Here is a 20,972-nt window from a genome sequence, read left to right as displayed (position 1 = left end):
TTCCACGTTAACCAAGTTAACGTGGAAGTTAACGTGACTCTTGGGGGTTGTGTGGTTGCTTCAACGTTAGTGACAATGTTGAGTGTCACTAACTTTGTCGACAACTCTTCATCCCTTACATTAGTTCCCACGTTAACCAAGTTAACGTGGGAGTTAACGTGGTACTTTGCATCATAGCCCAACGTTAGTGACAATGTTGAGTGTCACTAACGTTGGCTTCTCTTCCCCCCTTTATGAGTAATTGCCAACGTTAGTGACAATGTTAAGTGTCACTAACGTTGGCTCAACTTCTCTTCTCCACGTTAGAGTTCACGTTAACTTAGTTAACGTGACTCTCTAACGTGGGCATTGATGGCTTTTTGAGAGTGTTATTGGCAATCACTTTTCTCATTAACCTTGCAAGTTACCTCCCTTTTTCTTGCTTCCTTTTGGTCCTGAAATCAAGAAATAAAGTGCATCAAAGCTCTATTCCAAGTCATGAGTAATGCAACATAATCTTTGTCACTAAACTTATGCAAAATCCTCATGAAATTATGTAAAATGCACAATGTATGCTTGAATCAAGGCATAGGTGAATATCTACCCAAAACTAGCTTATTTCCTAAAGAAATGCATGAAACTAACCTAAAAACAGTAAAGAAAAGGTCAGTGAAACTGGCCAAGATGCCTTGGCATCACTCTCTATCAGAGCCAGCCTCCTTAGTGAAATGAAACTAATGCCTTTATATATGCTTTTACAAAATGAAAATGAAATTGAAATTAAAGACAAATTACAATTAAATGAAATTCCTATTTTATCTATCTCTTGTGCCTTTGAGTGATGATAATGGGCTTTGCTTGCTTTGGATTTGGGTTGAAGATGGCCTCTGTTGATTGCTCTTGGAGTTGGAGAGAAACCCACTTGTGAACCGGGCCATGAACCGGAAAAGCTTGAGTAAAAGTTTGAGGTCAAACTTTTACTCAAACTTTTCATATCAGCTAGCCTTCCTTGCTGCCATCCACGTTTGAGCCAAAGTTTGAGGTCAAACTTTGAGCCAAACGTGGATCCCTTTTGTATGCTTCTTGGGGGCTATTTTGTCCTCTTGTCACGTTGCCAATTTTATGCCCAATATAGACTATTATATATGGTTGGAAAGCTCTGAATGTCAGCTTTCTAACCCACTTGGAATCACCTCAATTGGACATCTACAACTCAAGTTATTCTTGTTGGAAGTATGCCCCAAAAACTTGATGTGGCGCCAACGTTTGCCTAAAAGCTTGAGGGCAAACGTTGGCGCAAGCTTTTTGCTCCTCTAGGGTGTGTTTGTTGTGGTGCCAACATTTGCCTAAAAGCTTGAGGGCAAACGTTGGCGCAAGCTTTTTGCTCCTCCAGGGTGTGTTTGTTGTGGCGCCAACGTTTGCCTAAAAGCTTGAGGGAAAACGTTGGCGCAAGCTTTTGCTCCTCTAGGGTGTATTCAACTTCTTCCAAAAGTTTGAGCTAAAGTTTGAGGTCTAACTTTGCTCAAGCTTTTTGTTCTCTCCTGCTACTTGCCATTTCTTCTTTCTTCAACCTTCTTCAAAGCTCTTTTCACCTATCATTAATCAACCAAGCACATCAAAGCTATGTTAAAAATCATGAGATTGTTATTCTTTCATAATATATGACAATTATAGCACAAAATCTCATGAAATTGCATTAATTTATCCATGGTTGATTAAATCAAAGGAAACATGAAATTCTACCCAATTGGCTTACTTATGGCTCAAGAAAGTACATAAAATCAATTGAAAACAAAAGAAAAAGACTAGTGAAACTAGGCTAAGATGACTTGTCATCAGCATTCAGCCAATTTGGATATATTGATGGCTGACGGCGTGAATTGTTGTCGGTCTAGATTTTCTTCCTAACGAAAGGAATTACTTCGTTGTAAGCATAGCTCCAAACCAACAAACAACTCTGACATCAAATTAAAATATGGTTTTGTCACATGTACAAACCCCAAATAAGAATTAACCAAAGTATTTAGACTTCGGGTCGTCTCACGACGATAGCAATGAAGTGGTCAATTATTAGCTATGAAGGGGTAAAAGGGGGTTTGACTGATAAGGGGGCAATAACCTAAATGGCAAGGAAAATAACTCAAACAAGCAAATAAACGAAGCAAGGTAAAGGACTCTTGGCTAAGACTTAGGTAATTGAGATCACTATCCTTGTCAACAATTCAAGTATTGGTAATCATGCGGAACCGAGCTCATTAGGTCTACTCTCTAAAGCTTTAAGTACGTAATGTCTACTCCTAGACTTGGAGTACGTCAAATGGCTTGATCAACATCAATCCATAAGTCCCAACCTAGCTACTAATTGACTTAGTAGTAGGTTAGAGTCAATGGTTATCAAATTGATCCACAAGGGTTCTAAAATTGCCAATTCAACAAAACCCATGGACTCAAGGTCACTCAATCCCCTTAGCCTAGGCCAAGGGTCAAGAGAACTACTTAAAAACTAAAGAGAACATTTCATCAAACACAAAGAGTGCAATGGAAGTAAACATCATAAATTGCAAGAATAATAAAATCTACCAACTACTAATTGCAAGGAAAACAAGATCATAATTCAATTCATAAATAAAAGAGACATTAATATCAAATTGCATTAAATGTGAACCAAATCCAACATGAGTTCATCATCACAAAAGAGGGAAAAATGAGAAATTAACTTTACCACTAAGAAAATCAAGATGTAGAATTGAGAATTTATAAAGGAAACAAGATGAGATCATGAAATTAAACATGGATCTATGACAATTTAACCTAATCCTAACCTAATTCTAGAGAGAAGAGGGAGCTTCTCTCTCTAGAAAACTAACTAAAGGCTCATATCGGCTAAACTAATTGCTCCCCCTTTGCTTGGACTTCAATTTTGCATGAAATACACTCAGAAACAAGTTGGATTTGGGCTTGGGCAGCCCAGAAATCGCCCCCAGCATTTTGCCTTTAAGTTGGTCACATGAGAGTATCGGCGCGTACTTGCTATGTGCGCGTGCGCGTCGATTTGGCTATTTCTTCATCCGCGCGGACGCGGCAAGTACGCGTGCGCGTCTCTATGTAAAACCACTTTCGCGTGTGTGATAAACCCATATTTCATGAGTTATTTTGTGCTTAGTTTGAGTGATTTATTCAATCCTTCACCCACTTATTCATATTAATTGCATGGTTTTACTTTCCTTTCCTTATTATGTGATGTATGTGAAAAACATGTTTCCTATGCTTTAATATTAATTATTTTAATTACCTTTATTTCCATTCGATGCCGTGATTAGTGTGTTGAGTAGTTTCAGATCTTCTAAGGTAGGAATGACTTAAAGGATGGAAAGGAAACATACAAAAATGGAAGGAAAGCACAAAACGGAGCTTCTGAAGAAACTGGCATCCACGTGATCGCATGGACGAAGCGATCGTGTGCCAAGCGCGAATCAGCAGCGACGTGGCCGCATGACTGACGCGACCGCGCATCTTAAGCAGAACGCACATGACGCGGTCGCATGACTGATGCGACCGCGTGGCAAGGAAATGCTCCGAATGACGCGACCGCGTGACCCACGCGGACGCGTGACAGAGGCCACGCACCAGAAATTGCAGAAAATGCTCATAGCGAATTCTGAATCCCTTTTTCGCCCAAATCCAAGTCCAGAAGGCATAGACCAGAGGTTATGAAGTGGGGGAATGCATCCATTCAGAGGGAGCTCGCCAATTTTCACTTTCCATGATTTAGATTTAGTTTGAGAGAGGTTCTCTCCTCTCTCTCTTAGGATTAGGATTTAGGACTTCTCTTAGTTTGTAAGGGTGACTCTGGATCCAGGTTTAATATTTACTTCAATGCTTTTATTCGTACCTATAAATGTTGCCAACTTGACTTATGAATACTTCCCATGTTATGATTTGAATTAATGATTATTTGAGGTATTTCAGTTATTGATTGCTTTCTCCTTAATTTGTGTTCCCATTGCTTTCTATCTAAGGATATTTTTATTCCAACAATTTTACTTTTTCCCTTTTGGTATTGGTTATGAAATCAGTAACTCAACATTATTAAACTCAACAAAATTGATAATCATTATCTTGCTAGTTGAACTGAACTTCAATAATCCCAACTTTTTCTTAAGAAAGAAATAGGATTCGAAGGTCAAACGAATTAGTCCCTTGACTTTCCTTTACTTTAGTAAAGGTTAACTAAGTGGAATTTAGATTCAACTTTCATTATTGTTGAGAGAGATAACTAAGTTGGACTTCCAATTTCTCTTATCTTGCTAGAAGTTTACTTTAGAGTATTTATTTACTTTAAGTGCCATCTACTTCACTTGTCATTTAAATCACTTGCCTCTCACCTTCTAAACCCCGATTACAACCTTTATAGCCAATAATAAGAACATACTTCCTTGCAGTTCCTTGAGAAGAGGACCCGAGGTTTGAATACTCGGTTAACAATTTTTAAGGGGTTTGTTACTTGTGACACCCAAAACGTTTGTATGAAAGGACTTTTGAAGGTTTAGAAACTATACTTGCAACGAGGATTTATCCGCAATTTTCTAGACCACGCAAAAGTCCTCTCATCAAAATGGCACCGTTGCTGGGGAACTGCTAACGTGTGCCTTATTATTGGTTATTGTAAATATTTTTTTCTTTTGCTTGTTTCTCTATTTTTGTTCTTCCTTTTCATCTTTATTTGCTACCATGAACTCTCACCCCTCTTGCTTTGAGTTTGGTTCTAACTTTGTTGAAGGAAATAAAAGTTACAGCAGGAATGTGCATCAAGGTCAAACCAATTAAGGATGGATGGAACCAAGAGGATCTAATCAATCTTTTAGGCAGCAACACCCTCCGAGATATCCTGGACAAAGACCATTCTACAGTGTATACCCAGTTGAAGGATATGGTGGACAACCTTGTAACTACCAACAAGCCCCACCCCATGCATATAAACCATCCTTTCAACATAACATCGAACCACCATACTCACAAGCTTCTCTTCACCATTCGCCACCATATGATCCTTCCTTACCCCAGTACCAATCCAATCACTCCCAATCACCACCACTTTCCTATGTATCATGGCCAAGTCCGGCAACCCGAGAAGCAGAGGTTCGCCTAACGGAAACAGTAAATAAATTTCAAACAACCATTCGACAATTGGAGCAAGTAGTAATTCAATGGGTTTCTAGACGCTCAAATACACAAGGATCAGCCACAGCCCCATGTGAACAGTCTAATGAAGAGCGTAGCATGAAGGAAATACCAGAAACTCCAGTGGACAAGACAGAGAATGAATTCATACTAGAACAGGTAGAAGAAGCTGTCATTGTTCAAGAAGAAGAGTTGGTTGAAGATCTAGGAAATGCTGAACCTCTATGGGAATCCAGAAATGAGGAGAACTCCGTCAAGGACGCTACAGTCGATGCTAAGGAGGATATTGTACAATCTCCAAGGCAAGTTGTTTATGAAGAATCAGACGGAATAACCCAGGACACAAATTCCCTTGATGATGATAGTCACAAGTCAAATCCTCTTAGTAATGAACTTGCATCCGCAAGTGAATTCTCTGAGATCGAAGAATCTTTCCCAAGTGAATATGAAGATGATGCGGAGGTAGATTTCTCTCAACCTCCAATCTATGACTCATGTGATGAGGAAGACATATAAGACTTTGACCACGGTGATACTACATTTGAAGACTCTTACAAGGAAGTGGTGAAATTCACAGAAGAACCCAAGGGAGTAGAACTTGCAGAACCACCAGAAACACCTATCCCAAGGCCATTACCACCTAATACAAGCTTCAAGTGGGTACAATCCTTAACCTATAACTTTACTTATTCACTTGAATATGGTTTTCTTGAAATAGATGGCCAGCTTAGAGCTCTTTGCGGCTTTAAGAGTAAGAGGGAAATGGCTCGTACTCAGAGTTAGTGCACAAGGTTCAATAAGGTTCCATGCTTCACCTCGAAGTACACGGATTGGTATCATGCTCAATTGCATGGATCACGGAGAACGTTTGGTCACCATGGTGAGATTCTACTCTTTAAACCGCCCAGATGGAAACATGTAGATCAAGACGGAGGCAGATTTAATAGCAAAGCTTGGGATCCTGGAATCTATTCTGACATTCGTCACCCCGGGAGCCTAAAAATCTGTTTGAAGCTGCTCAAAAGCTTTACATGCCTAGTTTGGGACCCCGGAGACTATTGGCATTCCAAGCACTGGTGGAGATTTCTGGATGAATTTAAACACAAGCCACCATAACAGGAAGCCCTTCCAATGTCCAACTTAAGGACTTTAACCAAAAGTGCTAGGTAGGAGACAACCCACCATGGTATGGTCGTTCATTTTGTTTGTTTTTGAATTTTATTTTTATTTTATTAAACCTAGAATCATGCATAGCATTCATATTAAGCATTGCATCCTGCATTCAGTTAAAAAAAAAAAAAAGGGGATGCACGACGCGACCGCATGCCCCATGCGATCGCGTCACATGGCGAACTACACTTCCCACGCGACCGCGTCATCCACGCGATCGCGTGACCCGGAGATCGGCGTAATTATCCAACGTCCAGAAAGTTAGGCTGGAATCGTGTGGCCCTTGTGCGTTTTGCACAATTTGGCCCACGCGATCGCATGCCCTATGCGATCGCGTCACTTGCACAATACCAATCCCATGCGACCGCGTGAGCGACACAATCGCGTCGCATGGATTGCACATCACCCTAGAAAGAGACAGAGAGTTGTGTTGAAACGGTGCTGGAGTCGTGCATTTAGCACAATTTACAGCGACGTGATCGCGTGACCCACGCGATCGCGTCATCCCCTCTTCCACCCCTTTCATGCGATCGCGCACCCCACGCGATCGCGTCACTCCCACTTTCACCCCAACAACGCGACCGCGTGCCCCACGCGGCCACGTGAATTTGAAAATATAACCCCCCAGCCACGCGAACCCTATCAGTTGCGCAGCCCCCCCAACCCTCTTCTCCCTCTCTTCTTCTTCTTCTCCCAACCACCACCCAGCACCACCTAGCAACCACCGCGCTACCATCCAGACGCCGCCGCCATCCAGACACCGCCGCCGTACCACCCCTCCCCTTCTTTCTTCTTCTTTCTCCCTCTCTTCTCCCCTCTCCGCCACCCACCCGCAACCCCCTCCCTTCCTCTATCAATTACCCTAAACCCTATCCCCATTACCCCCTTCTCCACTGCCCCCTCAGCCGCCACCGCGCCGCCGTACCCCTCCACCGCGCCGGACGCCGCCGCAGCCACCACCCAGCCGCTTTCTTACCCCGTTCTACTCCTCACGCCTACCAGGTTCCGATGAACGCTGCCTTCCTATCCTTCGCAGTTATTTTACAATTTTTTTCTGTTTCTGTTCATAATTAGGATAGATAGAAATGCATGCTGTAGTGGATTTTTAGGTTGTTAGGTAGCTTAGGCTGTGGTTAGTGGATCTAGGTCTGTTTACTTGCACTGTTCATGCTTCTGTTTTATCATAACTGCAATTCTGCTGTTCCTGTGACCTTGTTCATATGCTGTGATTTACTGTATTTGCTGCTTGTTACTCTGAATTTTCATGTTTCTATTAATTATAGATAACTGTAGCATGTTTTTAATTCATATGAACTGCCTTGTTTGCTGTTTATTTTCCGGGACAATCCAATTTTAGCCGGAATGCTGCCCAAATTTTTTTTGTAAATTGTTTTCATTCATGTTTTGGTTTGGCAATCTGAACTCTGTTGTCCTCTGCTTTAACCAAACCATTTCATGCATGCTACGGCAGACTTTCTTATCCTCTTTGATTTCCTGGTTTATAAACTGCTTCTGTGACATTCTGATTCCAATTCTTGCTTTCTTTATATCTCTTTGAATCAACATCACCCTGTTTTCCTTAGTAGGTTTTGAGTTATTTTTAGTCATAATTGTGAATCCTTGTTACATGGACTATTTTCTTTATGCCACTTACTGACTCACTAATTTTGATTTACTAACTCCTTTTTCAACTTCTAACCATACTAACCTTTTCAAAATCTCTTTTCTGATTTTTTTACTTTCCTCTAACTTTCTAACCATGGCATAATGATTTTTTTTTCTATTTAACTTGAATTCTGATATATTTTGGATTGTAAATTCTTCTTTTCCAAATTTTAAACTACTACACAATCCTTAATGCACATTTACTTGACTCATTTACCTCATTCTTATTCTCCTTTGCCGCTTTGAGTTTTCTTTGTTTAACTTGCCTATTTGCTTCCCTATTTTTATCCATATCCTAATTTTCCATTTTTCAGGATGTCTGCCTCACAGAGGAAAGGAAAAGGCAAGGCTACCGGCAAGCGCAAGAGAGGAGATTCCTCCCAGTCCATCATTGCCCTTATGCATGATTCCTCATGGCGGGAGAAGAACTTTACACAGCAGTAAAAAGCTTACCAGCTGCTCCCTGCAAATGATCCAATAAAATTTGCAAACCGGTACTGTGAGCTGAAGTACCCGGCTTTTGTAAACTCCAGGAATCTATACCTGGAGAGAACTCTGAAGATTCCAGAAGCACTCCAGCAGTACACCATTGAGCAAATCAAGCAGAGAGGCTGGTTCTTTCTGGAGAGAACATTGACAGAGGTCAATGCATCTTGGGTCCGGGAATTCTACTGCAACTACTACATCACCACCCTCGATGCAGTAAACCTGAGAGGAAAACAAATTCTAGTCACTGAGAAGGCCTTAGAGGACATTCTCCAGCTCCCAGCCAAGTCCGATCAACCTGATGGTTATTCAAAGGCTGAGGAGGACATGCGCCTGATGCAGTTTGATTGGGATGCTGTAAAGGCACGGATAGCTCTCGACCCGACTGTTCCTTGGGAGATGGGTCAGGACACCACCATGCCTAGAGGGATCAAGAGGGCGTACTTAAATGATGAGGCTCGGTTATGGCACCAGATCTTGAGTAATTATGTGATGCCGAGTACTCACGAGACGGAGATCCCAGCTGCTATGATCACCCTCCTATGGTGTGTACTGGAAGGTAAGGACCTTTATCTACCACGCTTTATCCGGCATTATATGGCCAGGGTCCACGTCCGAGGCACCCTCCCATTCCCGTATCTGGTTACATAGCTAGGCCGTCGAGCTGACGTGCCATGGGAGGATGCCGATGAGAGACCACCAACGGCGGACTGCAGGAAGATCATTCCTCACAGCAGGAACTTCTTAGCTTTGGGCTACAGACCACCACCCTTCACTGCTACTGATGATACAGCCCCACCGTCTGCTGGACCCTCTTCATCCACAGCTGCCCCTGCTGCCCCTGCTGCCACCACTGCACCTCCACCTGCCTCTGAGCCCGTATAACGCCTCGTGCACCGCCTATTCCGACAGCTTGATCAGATGGAGCGCCGTAACTGGCACCGGTATGAGAGATTGGAGCATCGCAGCCAGCGACACTATTCACATCTGAAGCTGATGATCCGACAGGGTGGTGACATCCCCTCTGACCCCGACACACCATCAGAGCCATCAGAGGAGGAGGAGTATGAGCACGAAGAGGAGACTCATTTCTAGGAGGAGACCCATCAGCAGGCTGCACCACATCAGGAGGTTACGCACCAGATACCGATCCAGTCAGCCCCGCCACTACAGCAGCTAGACCCTCAGCCCACCACCACCACAGAGCCTCCAGCTACCATCCCTACCAGTGATGACACCCCTTCACACCCGGCTTGACTGAGCATCTGGGACGATGCTTCATTTTAAGTGTGGGGAGGTCGCCATCTCTGGCATTTTATTTTGGTGAACCACTACATCTCTTTTTCTTTTTATTTTGGATATTTTTCTGTATTTTTCTTTTTTTCTGAGTACTTATACATTGCTGCTTTTATGTATTTTTACTCTAATTTTGCATTTTGCATTTTTAGTTCATATTTTTAGTTATTTAGTTTAGTCTGTAATTCTGACTTATTAGTGGATTAATTAGTATAGTTTACCCTTTTAAGCATAAGATAGCATAGTTAAATTGAAAAATATAAAAAGGAAGTAAGCTAGGAAATTGAACATAACAGATTTAAATCCATAAACCTTGTATATATAGCATTACATCATATAGTTAAGTTGACAACATTTCATCAAGGAGGAACATTAAAACTTTAAAGGCTACCCTAAATAATTTTTTTATGAGAATAATGGGAATTTTTATCTAAACCTGCATAACATATATGAATGATATATAATGCTTGACTTAGAGAACACACAGCCTGTGAGTATTGAGCTTAATTGTATGGTTGCATTCAAACCATAATTTCATTCCTGTGTGTTTCGCTTCTTTTTATTCTGATGTTCTTTACTTTGCCTTAATCTATATGTCCAAATATAGAATATAGATACATGCCAAAAGAATGATTAAGGCCATCATTTGATTTTAGCTCACTTACCCCAAAATAACCTACCTTTCACATCACCCTTGTTAGCCCCCTTGAGCCTTTAAAATCCTTTTTATTCTATTTTAGCCACACTACTAGCCATAAGCAGAAAAACAAAATAAAATCCCAAGTTGAATCCTTGGTTAGCTTAAGATAGAAAATTATGAATAGATTAAAATGTGGGAAACCTATTGGGAACATGGATGATAGAAACAAAAGGAAGAAAAGTTGAAAGAAATAAAATAATTCAGAAAATTTGGGAAGCATGCTCATGAGAAATCAAAGTGATCAATTACCATGTGCATTAAAAAAAAGTTATTTTTCAGCATTTAATAAAAGGGAATACAAAAGAATCCCCCAATGCAAAATAAAAGCAATGCACATGGGATAAAAACAAAAATTGAAACATGAGCATGTCCAACTTAAGGACTTTAACCAAAAGTGCTAGGTGGGAGACAACCCACCATGGTATGGTCGTTCATTTTGTTTGTTTTTGAATTTTATTTTTATTTTATTAAACCTAGAATCATGCATAGCATTCATATTAAGCATTGCATCCTGCATTCAGTTAAAAAAAAAAAGGGGATGCACGACGCGATCGCATGCCCCATGCGATCGCGTCACATGGCGAACTACACTTCCCACGCGACCGCGTCATCCACGCGATCGCGTGACCCGGAGATCGGCGTAATTATCCAACGTCCAGAAAGTTAGGCTGGAATCGTGTGGCCCTTGTGTGTTTTGCACAATTTGGCCCACGCGATCGCATGCCCCATGCGATCGCGTCACTTGCACAATACCAATCCCATGCGACCGCGTGAGCGACACAATCGCGTCGCATGGATTGCACATCACCCTAGAAAGAGACAGAAAGTTGTGTTGAAACGGTGCTGGAGTCGTGCATTTAGCACAATTTCCAGCGACGTGATCGCGTGACCCACGCGATCGCGTCATCCCCTCTTCCACCCCTTTCATGCGATCGCGCACCCCACGCGATCGCGTCACTCCCACTTTCACCCCAACAACGCGACCGCGTGCCCCACGCGGCCACGTGAATTTGAAAATATAACCCCCCAGCCACGCGAACCCTATCAGTCGCGCAGCCCCCCCAACCCTCTTCTCCCTCTCTTCTTCTTCTTCTCCCAACCACCACCCAGCAACCACCGCGCTACCACCCAGACGCCGCCGCCATCCAGACACCGCCGCCGTACCACCCCCTCCCCTTCTTTCTTCTTCTTTCTCCCTCTCTTCTCCCCTCTCCGCCACCCACCCGCAACCCCCTCCCTTCCTCTATCAATTACCCTAAACCCTATCCCCATTACCCCCTTCTCCACTGCCCCCTCAGCCGCCACCGCGCCGCCGTACCCCTTCACCGCGCCGGACGCCGTCGCAGCCACCACCCAGCCGCTTTCTTACCCCGTTCTACTCCTCACGCCTACCAGGTTCCGATGAACGCCGCCTTCCTATCCTTCGCAGTTATTTTACAATTTTTTCTGTTTCTGTTCATAATTAGGATAGATAGAAATGCATGCTGTAGTGGATTTTTAGGTTGTTAGGTAGCTTAGGCCGTGGTTAGTGGATCTAGGTCTGTTTACTTGCACTGTTCATGCTTCTGTTTTATCATAACTGCAATTCTGCTGTTCCTGTGACCTTGTTCATATGCTGTGATTTACTGTATTTGCTGCTTGTTACTCTGAATTTTCATGTTTCTATTAATTATAGATAACTGCAGCATGTTTTTAATTCATATGAACTGCCTTGTTTGCTGTTTATTTTCCGGGACAATCCAATTTTAGCCGGAATGCTGCCCAAATTTTTTTTGTAAATTGTTTTCATTCATGTTTTGGTTTGGCAATCTGAACTCTGTTGTCCTCTGCTTTAACCAAACCATTTCATGCATGCTACGGCAGACTTTCTTATCCTCTTGGATTTCCTGGTTTATAAACTGCTTCTGTGACATTCTGATTCCAATTCTTGCTTTCTTTATATCTCTTTGAATCAACATCACCCTGTTTTCCTTGGTAGGTTTTGAGTTATTTTTAGTCATAATTATGAATCCTTGTTACATGGACTATTTTCTTTATGCCACTTACTGACTCACTAATTTTGATTTACTAACTCCTTTTTCAACTTCTAACCATACTAACCTTTTCAAAATCTCTTTTCTGATTTTTTTACTTTCCTCTAACTTTCTAACCATGGCATAATGATTTTTTTTTCTATTTAACTTGAATTCTGATATATTTTGGATTGTAAATTCTTCTTTTCCAAATTTTAAACTACTACACAATCCTTAATGCACATTTACTTGACTCATTTACCTCATTCTTATTCTCCTTTGCCGCTTTGAGTTTTCTTTGTTTAACTTGCCTATTTGCTTCCCTATTTTTATCCATATCCTAATTTTCCATTTTTCAGGATGTCTGCCTCACAGAGGAAAGGAAAAGGCAAGGCTACCGGCAAGCGCAAGAGAGGAGATTCCTCCCAGTCCATCATTGCCCTTATGCATGATTCCTCATGGCGGGAGAAGAACTTTACACAGCAGTAAAAAGCTTACCAGCTGCTCCCTGCAAATGATCCAATAAAATTTGCAAACCGGTACTGTGAGCTGAAGTACCCGGCTTTTGTAAACTCCAGGAATCTATACCTGGAGAGAACTCTGAAGATTCCAGAAGCACTCCAGCAGTACACCATTGAGCAAATCAAGCAGAGAGGCTGGTTCTTTCTGGAGAGAACATTGACAGAGGTCAATGCATCTTGGGTCCGGGAATTCTACTGCAACTACTACATCACCACCCTCGATGCAGTAAACCTGAGAGGAAAACAAATTCTAGTCACTGAGAAGGCCTTAGAGGACATTCTCCAGCTCCCAGCCAAGTCCGATCAACCTGATGCTGAGGAGGACATGCGCCTGATGCAGTTTGATTGGGATGCTGTAAAGGCACGGATAGCTCTCGACCCGACTGTTCCTTGGGAGATGGGTCAGGACACCACCATGCCTAGAGGGATCAAGAGGGCGTACTTAAATGATGAGGCTCGGTTATGGCACCAGATCTTGAGTAATTATGTGATGCCGAGTACTCACGAGACGGAGATCCCAGCTGCTATGATCACCCTCCTATGGTGTGTACTGGAAGGTAAGGACCTTTATCTACCACGCTTTATCTGGCATTATATGGCCAGGGTCCACGTCCGAGGCACCCTCCCATTCCCGTATCTGGTTACATAGCTAGGCTGTCGAGCTGACGTGCCATGGGAGGATGCCGATGAGAGACCACCAGCGGCGGACTGCAGGAAGATCATTCCTCACAGCAGGAACTTCTTAGCTTTGGGCTACAGACCACCACCCTTCACTGCTACTGATGATACAGCCCCACCGTCTGCTGGACCCTCTTCATCCACAGCTGCCCCTGCTGCCCCTGCTGCCACCACTGCACCTCCACCTGCCTCTGAGCCCGTATACCGCCTCGTGCACCGCCTATTCCGACAGCTTGATCAGATGGAGCGCCGTAACTGGCACCGGTATGAGAGATTGGAGCATCGCAGCCAGCGACACTATTCGCATCTGAAGCTGATGATCCGACAGGGTGGTGACATCCCCTCTGACCCCGACACACCATCAGAGCCATCAGAGGAGGAGGAGTATGAGCACGAAGAGGAGACTCATTTCCAGGAGGAGACCCATCAGTAGGCTGCACCACATCAGGAGGTTACGCACCAAATAGAGGCTGCAGATCCGGAGATCCCAATCCAGTCAGCCCCGCCTCTACAGCAGCTAGACCCTCAGCCCACCACCACCACAGAGCCTCCAGCTACCATCCCTACCAGTGATGACACCCCTTCACACCCGGCTTGACTGAGCATCTGGGACGATGCTTCATTTTAAGTGTGGGGAGGTCGCCATCTCTGGCATTTTATTTTGGTGAACCACTACATCTCTTTTTCTTTTTATTTTGGATATTTTTTTGTATTTTTCTTTTTTTCTGAGTACTTATACATTGCTGCTTTTATGTATTTTTACTCTAATTTTGCATTTTGCATTTTTAGTTCATATTTTTAGTTATTTAGTTTAGTCTGTAATTCTGACTTATTAGTGGATTAATTAGTATAGTTTACCCTTTTAAGCATAAGATAGCATAGTTAAATTGAAAAATATAAAAAGGAAGTAAGCTAGGAAATTGAACATAACAGATTTAAATCCATAAACCTTGTATATATAGCATTACATCATATAGTTAAGTTGACAACATTTCATCAAGGAGGAACATTAAAACTTTAAAGGCTACCCTAAATAATTTTTTTATGAGAATAATGGGAATTTTTAACTAAACCTGCATAACATATATGAATGATATATAATGCTTGACTTAGAGAACACACAGCCTGTGAGTATTGAGCTTAATTGTATGGTTGCATTCAAACCATAATTTCATTCCTGTGTGTTTCGCTTCTTTTTATTCTGATGTTCTTTACTTTGCCTTAATCTATATGTCCAATTATAGAATATAGATACATGCCAAAAGAATGATTAAGGCCATCATTTGATTTTAGCTCACTTACCCCAAAATAACCTACCTTTCACATCACCCTTGTTAGCCCCCTTGAGCCTTTAAAATCCTTTTTATTCTATTTTAGCCACACTACTAGCCTTAAGCAGAAAAACAAAATAAAATCCCAAGTTGAATCCTTGGTTAGCTTAAGATAGAAAATTATGAATAGATTAAAATGTGGGAAACCTATTGGGAACATGGATGATAGAAACAAAAGGAAGAAAAGTTGAAAGAAATAAAATAATTCAGAAAATTTGGGAAGCATGCTCATGAGAAATCAAAGTGATCAATTACCATGTGCATTAAAAAAAAGTTATTTTTCAGCATTTAATAAAAGGGAATACAAAAGAATCCCCCAATGCAAAATAAAAGCAATGCACATGGGATAAAAACAAAAATTGAAACATGAGAATGTGACAACAAGTTGGATAATATGAGAAAATTGGTAAAGAAGCTTATTCTACTAAATATGTATGTTAGGTGAGATCTTAGTCTAATTAAGGATTCACTTATTAGCTCACTTAGCCTTATACATATATCCTTACCTTTACCTTGGCCCCATTACAACCTTAATTAAAGACCTCATGACTTTTGGTATGGCTGTACTCTATAGTTGTTGATTGGTTAGATGAAGAATAAAGTTATAGAAAGTAAGAATAAAAAGAAAAGTAGAGTGAATAAACCCAATAAACAATGAGTGACTAGAGGGTAAACATAAAATCCAGTGAGGGTTCAATAGCTCATCAGCATATATCTATGCTTAAATTACTAATTGTTTTGCAAGTTTGTACAATATTTCCCATCTCATTTGCTAAAATGCTTTATTAATTAAGGGTTGGCTATATATATATATATATATATATATATATATGACTCCTTGAGAATGTGGATTAATTTGACTACATGTAAGCTTTATATATGAGTGGATAAATTGGAATTGCATAACTCATTTAGGTAGATGCATTTAGAATAGGTTGCATTGCATAACATTTCACCACTTTAACGTTACCTTATTCTTTACCTTGGATTTAGCATGAGGACATGCTATTGTTTAAGTGTGGGGAGGTTGATAAACCCATATTTCATGAGTTATTTTGTGCTTAGTTTGAGTGATTTATTCAATCCTTCACCCACTTATTCATATTAATTGCATGGTTTTACTTTCCCTTCCTTATTATGTGATGTGTGTGAAAAACATTTTTCCTATGCTTTAATATTATTTATTTTAATTACCTTTATTTCCATTCGATGCCGTGATTAGTGTGTTGAGTAGTTTCAGATCTTCTAAGGTAGGAATGACTTAAAGGATGGAAAGGAAACATACAAAAATGGAAGGAAAGCACAAAATGGAGCTTCTGAAGAAACTGGCATCCACGCGATCGCATGGACGAAGCGATCGCGTGCCAAGCACGAATCAGCAGCGACGCGGCCGCATGACTGACGCGACCGCGCGCCTTAAGCAGAACGCACATGATGCGGTCGCATGACTGACGCGACCGCGTGGCAAGGAAATGCTCCGAATGACGCGACCGCGTGACCCACGCTGACGCGTGACAGAGGCCATGTAACGACCCAACTTCCAGAACGTCATGATCGTACCGAAAGTAAGGCGTTACTAACCTGTTTTCCTTTATTAACTATTTACTATTGAGCCTTTAGTTTGATATCGCGATTCAGTTTTGTAGAAAATTCTAAAAATTTTGTTTTTGTTTATCAAAATCATATATCAAACATTTCAAGTAATAATAATCACATAATTATTAATATTAATATCTGTCATACAAAAGATTACAAATAAAACTCAGATACAAATCCTATCCCTCTGTATAAAATAAAAATCTTAAGCAATAAGGGCGAGGGAACTCTATGAAAGCATATTAACTCATACACTTAACTCATAAATAAATTCTAGAATCGCCCGCAGCTTCAAACTGAGTCTTCAAACCTGTGTCACTGAAAGGGTGGAAGATTTTGGGGTGACAAGAAACCACACGTTCTCAGTAGGCAATGGGAATGCCGTAAAAGTAATGATTAACCTGCAAATAATTAACTTTGCTTAATAAACTATCTTTGTCAAACCCTTTGAAATACTTTTTAATCTTACTTTAGATAAATAATTACTTTCTTTAAATTTCTAAAGCCAGAATAGATCTCTATCGCAAAACTTGCCACGTTAAGTATCTTTCAGCCACATAATTGATTCTCAGTCATAACAAACAGTTATTAATCATCTCTATACATTCACAGACTACTAGCATAAGTAAGAAACTCAATTCAACACACAAACTAGTCACAGCAAGGCAAACAGCACAATCATAGGGAAGTACAACGAGCAAACCCAATCAAATGCAAATGCACACACAAGGATGATGCATGTCTAGCCCTAGTGCAGGTAATGAGCTCATCTGTCGGTTTCTACCCGCTCCCGACGTAACCCAGCATTACTAGCCGGATATGGCTTTCCTGTTGGCTATACCCCTGTGTACAGGAAATAACCCCTCTGCCACCACAGGGTCCACTACACGCAGGAAATAACACATCTGCCACTGCAGGGATGTATGCCGACACACCTTCTGTATACAGGAAATAACCCCTCTGCCACTACAGAAATGGAACAGGTGGTCACGGTACTTCTGTAGCAGGAAATAACCCCTCTGCCTTACAGAAATAAAATATGGATCTATATCGTAGGAAAGCGTTCTCAATGGTCACATCACTATCTATCTGACTGCCTCAATGCAGCAGATAATCACACAAATATCTCAGGAGTTGCCATAATGCAACAAATGGATAAACACATCTCTTTGGTTGCCTCAAACAACAAATAAATTTCTCTTGGGTTGCCTCAAGCAACAAATCATCACATAATCATTCTCATTATTCATCATCACTTTGACATTCTTATGCAATACCTCTTTCTTTCTCTGTTCAATCATACTATACAAACTTTACATCTTTCACTTTTACAATATCTTGGCCCAAACCATTTCTCTTTACCATTCGGATTCAAATATTATAAAATTCACCAAACTCCGGAAAAGTAATCTTTTATTTCAAGCCCAAAGCATAACTCTTTTCGTATTAAATTGAATTCAAAACATAATTCCTTTCTTTAATAATTCAAACTTGAAACATAAACCTTTCCTTAATAATTCCAAATTCAAAATAGTATAATTCTTATCTTATTTAGATAAAACGCAAATAATATAATTTTTCAAGTTCAAATCTTTTAAAATGACTTTTCGAATAAAACCTCAGATTTTTATAAAATTTTGACAGATTAAGCTTCCTATTAAACCAAAAATCACAGTTTTTCGCTGCCTGTAGCTTCGGGAATATAAGCAAAACCGTGACTGCTCTATAGTGCCTTAAAACCAGAAGACAGCTGCAGCGTACAACATTCAAAATTTCATATAAAATCCAAATTAAATCCAACAACCTTCAAAATTAATGTGGTTAAACATAACTTATCCAAATTTCTTTCTCAATTGGTTCCAGGGTCATACCATTTTTAATGAAGGAGTTATGTAACTTGGAAGTTAGGTAATTTTCTGCTGAAGTCTGTTTTACAAATCATTGAACACAACCTCTTTCAAGTCCCATAACTCACTTACTAAAACATGGAAAACCCTGAAATTTAAATCATATATACTAAACATACTCAACTTTCACCACCAATTGGTTTTATCTCAATATCATTCCAGAATTAAAAATTATAAAGTCTCAAAGTTACTGACTTAGAAAACAAAACCTGATTTTTACGGCATAATACATCTGACTTTAAAAATTCATATCTTTAAAACCAAAACTCTAACAATTCTAAATTTTTATGAAATTAAAGTACTAGGACCAGAGTTTCATTTAAAATTGGCTCTATTTCAAAATTTAAACTGGAAAATTTTAATAGAGGAAACAAGTTGCTGCTGTGTTAAACGTTCTGCAGAAAACCAGATTTGACATTCCTAATTCAAAAGTTGACCATAAATCATAAACTTAATGAAAATGCCTCAAATTCACTAGTCCAGCTTCCTATATTCCAAAGCTTAATCCAGACTTGGTCCCACGCAATTCCAATCATCACAGAATTAGTTATAGATTTTCAAAGTCTCCGGCTTCATTTAAAAGTAATGCAGAAAATCAAGTTTTATATTTTAACTTTGAAAAATCATAACTAGTTCTATAGTTAACTCAAAATTCTCAAAATTGAATCCCAACAACAACCTTTATTATAGTTTACTCAGCCTTTACTCTCATATCATTTCGATTATCGTTGAAGAACAATTCACTTCCAAAGTCATCTTTTAATCTCAAAAATCAGATTTTCAGCAACTAGTTCAACATTTTAAGATTCAGTCTTCTAATTATTCCTTAAGCCCAACTTCAATTAATCACTAACTAAGTCCATTACAGTAAACCAACTTAACAGCAACAATTTCAATTTAATCCATCAAAATACAGAAATCATAATAATCTCTCATCAAACAATTTGTAATTCAATTTCACAAAATCACCAACCAAAGTTCCAATAAAAAATCTCAATCATTCCAATCATAATTTCAGCCACACAACTCAACTAAATCAGTATAGAGTCAGAACTTTTCAACAATTCCATCAAAATCAGAAAAACCAATATCAATTACAGCTTCAAACACTCACAACAAAGCCCAAAAACATTCACAACCATAACTTGAATTCAATAATCCAATTGAAATACTAAGACATCATCAAACTTAATCCAAACTTCACAACCTCAAACCAAGCTTATTTCTATCAATTAGTCTCTCATAACAACAAAACCAATTACATTCACAGCAGCAATCCAAACTCAATTCATCAATTATCCATTAAACAGCTGTTCAACAATTAACTCGGCATATTTCAATTTAATAAGTTACACTAAATTAATCATTATTCACAACAGCATCTAAGTTCAATCACATCTCAGAATAATCACAACGACTAACTAATTTCAAATGCATTTCAAGTAATTCATGTTAATTAAGAAATTCTTAACCATTGTTAACCATTTGCACTTATCCAATAACTTTGTAGGCATTCTAAATTAAAAATGTTTAACTTTAAAAAATAAATCCCCTACCTCATTGTCGCAACTCGCGGGAATCACTAAATAGAGCAGCTCCATCAATGGCGGCTTGTACCGCAGTGACCCAGGCAGCGGCATTAATTGAACAGCAGCTCCGATGGTGGTTCCAACAGCCACAAAACGGTTCCCAGTGACAACAACAACAACTTGAAGTAATTCTGAGCTAACAGAAAAGACAACCGAGATAGAGCAAGGAAAGGTGGAACAGGTACTATGGCTTTCGGTGAGCTTAGCTGTAGTGACAGGTTCTTTTACCACGGTCGCATTTCTTTCCGTGACAGACTTAACAGTGGCGACAACTTGCCGGCGGCAGCGGCTTCCTCTGGTGGCGGCTCGGACAGTAGCAGCGACCATGAAGGCTTTAGTTCTGGTGACTAGCCTCAACGGAGCTTTCCTACCGCATTTCTCTTCGGGCTCCTTGGTGGCAGAGCAGCAACCCAACAACAGTGGCTCCTCAGTGGCGTCTTCTCCATCAATGAAGACTTGGACCACAGAAACCTACGCAGCGGCGACGGCAACCACCTCGGTGGCGTTAACAGCTCCTCCCTCATCTCTGTCTTCCTCGATGACGGGGCAAACTCCAAGGTTGCAGCAGGAAGATCGACGACGTTTGGTCTCTACAGTGGCGGCGGTGAGACGCTGGTGATGGCGAGCTAGGCAGCAGCTGGGTGCGACGATGGAGTCTCCTTCAACGGCAAGCACGTGCTTTCTCTCTCTCCAGCGACAGCGGCTCCGACCACACCAGCGGTGGCGTCGCATGGGTTAACGACGATGGCTCCATGGAACGGTGGTGACGGCACAAGCAAGATGCGACAGTGGCGGCGAACTGGACAGCGTAGAGTGCGGCTCCCTCTTCTCCGATTCCAAGCCCTCTGTTCTCCCTTTCTA

General features: G+C 40.7%; 1 protein-coding gene across 1 annotated transcript in view; it reads right to left on the bottom strand.

Moving 5' to 3' along the window:
- Positions 1-20,438, bottom strand: part of LOC114925351 (uncharacterized) — an 80,678-nt gene extending 60,240 nt beyond the window's left edge. Inside the window, exon 1 of the mRNA XM_072217883.1 lies at positions 20,140-20,438. Within this exon, the coding sequence (XP_072073984.1) occupies positions 20,140-20,438 (299 nt within the window). The remainder of the gene's footprint in view (positions 1-20,139) is intronic.
- Between the last annotated feature and the right edge of the window lie 534 nt (positions 20,439-20,972).

The sequence above is a fragment of the Arachis hypogaea genome, chromosome 15, assembly GCF_003086295.3.
Source record: "Arachis hypogaea cultivar Tifrunner chromosome 15, arahy.Tifrunner.gnm2.J5K5, whole genome shotgun sequence".
Classification (NCBI taxonomy): Eukaryota; Viridiplantae; Streptophyta; class Magnoliopsida; order Fabales; family Fabaceae; genus Arachis; species Arachis hypogaea.
Note: the sequence above shows the minus strand (reverse complement) of the source record. Positions and strands in the feature narration are given on the sequence as shown.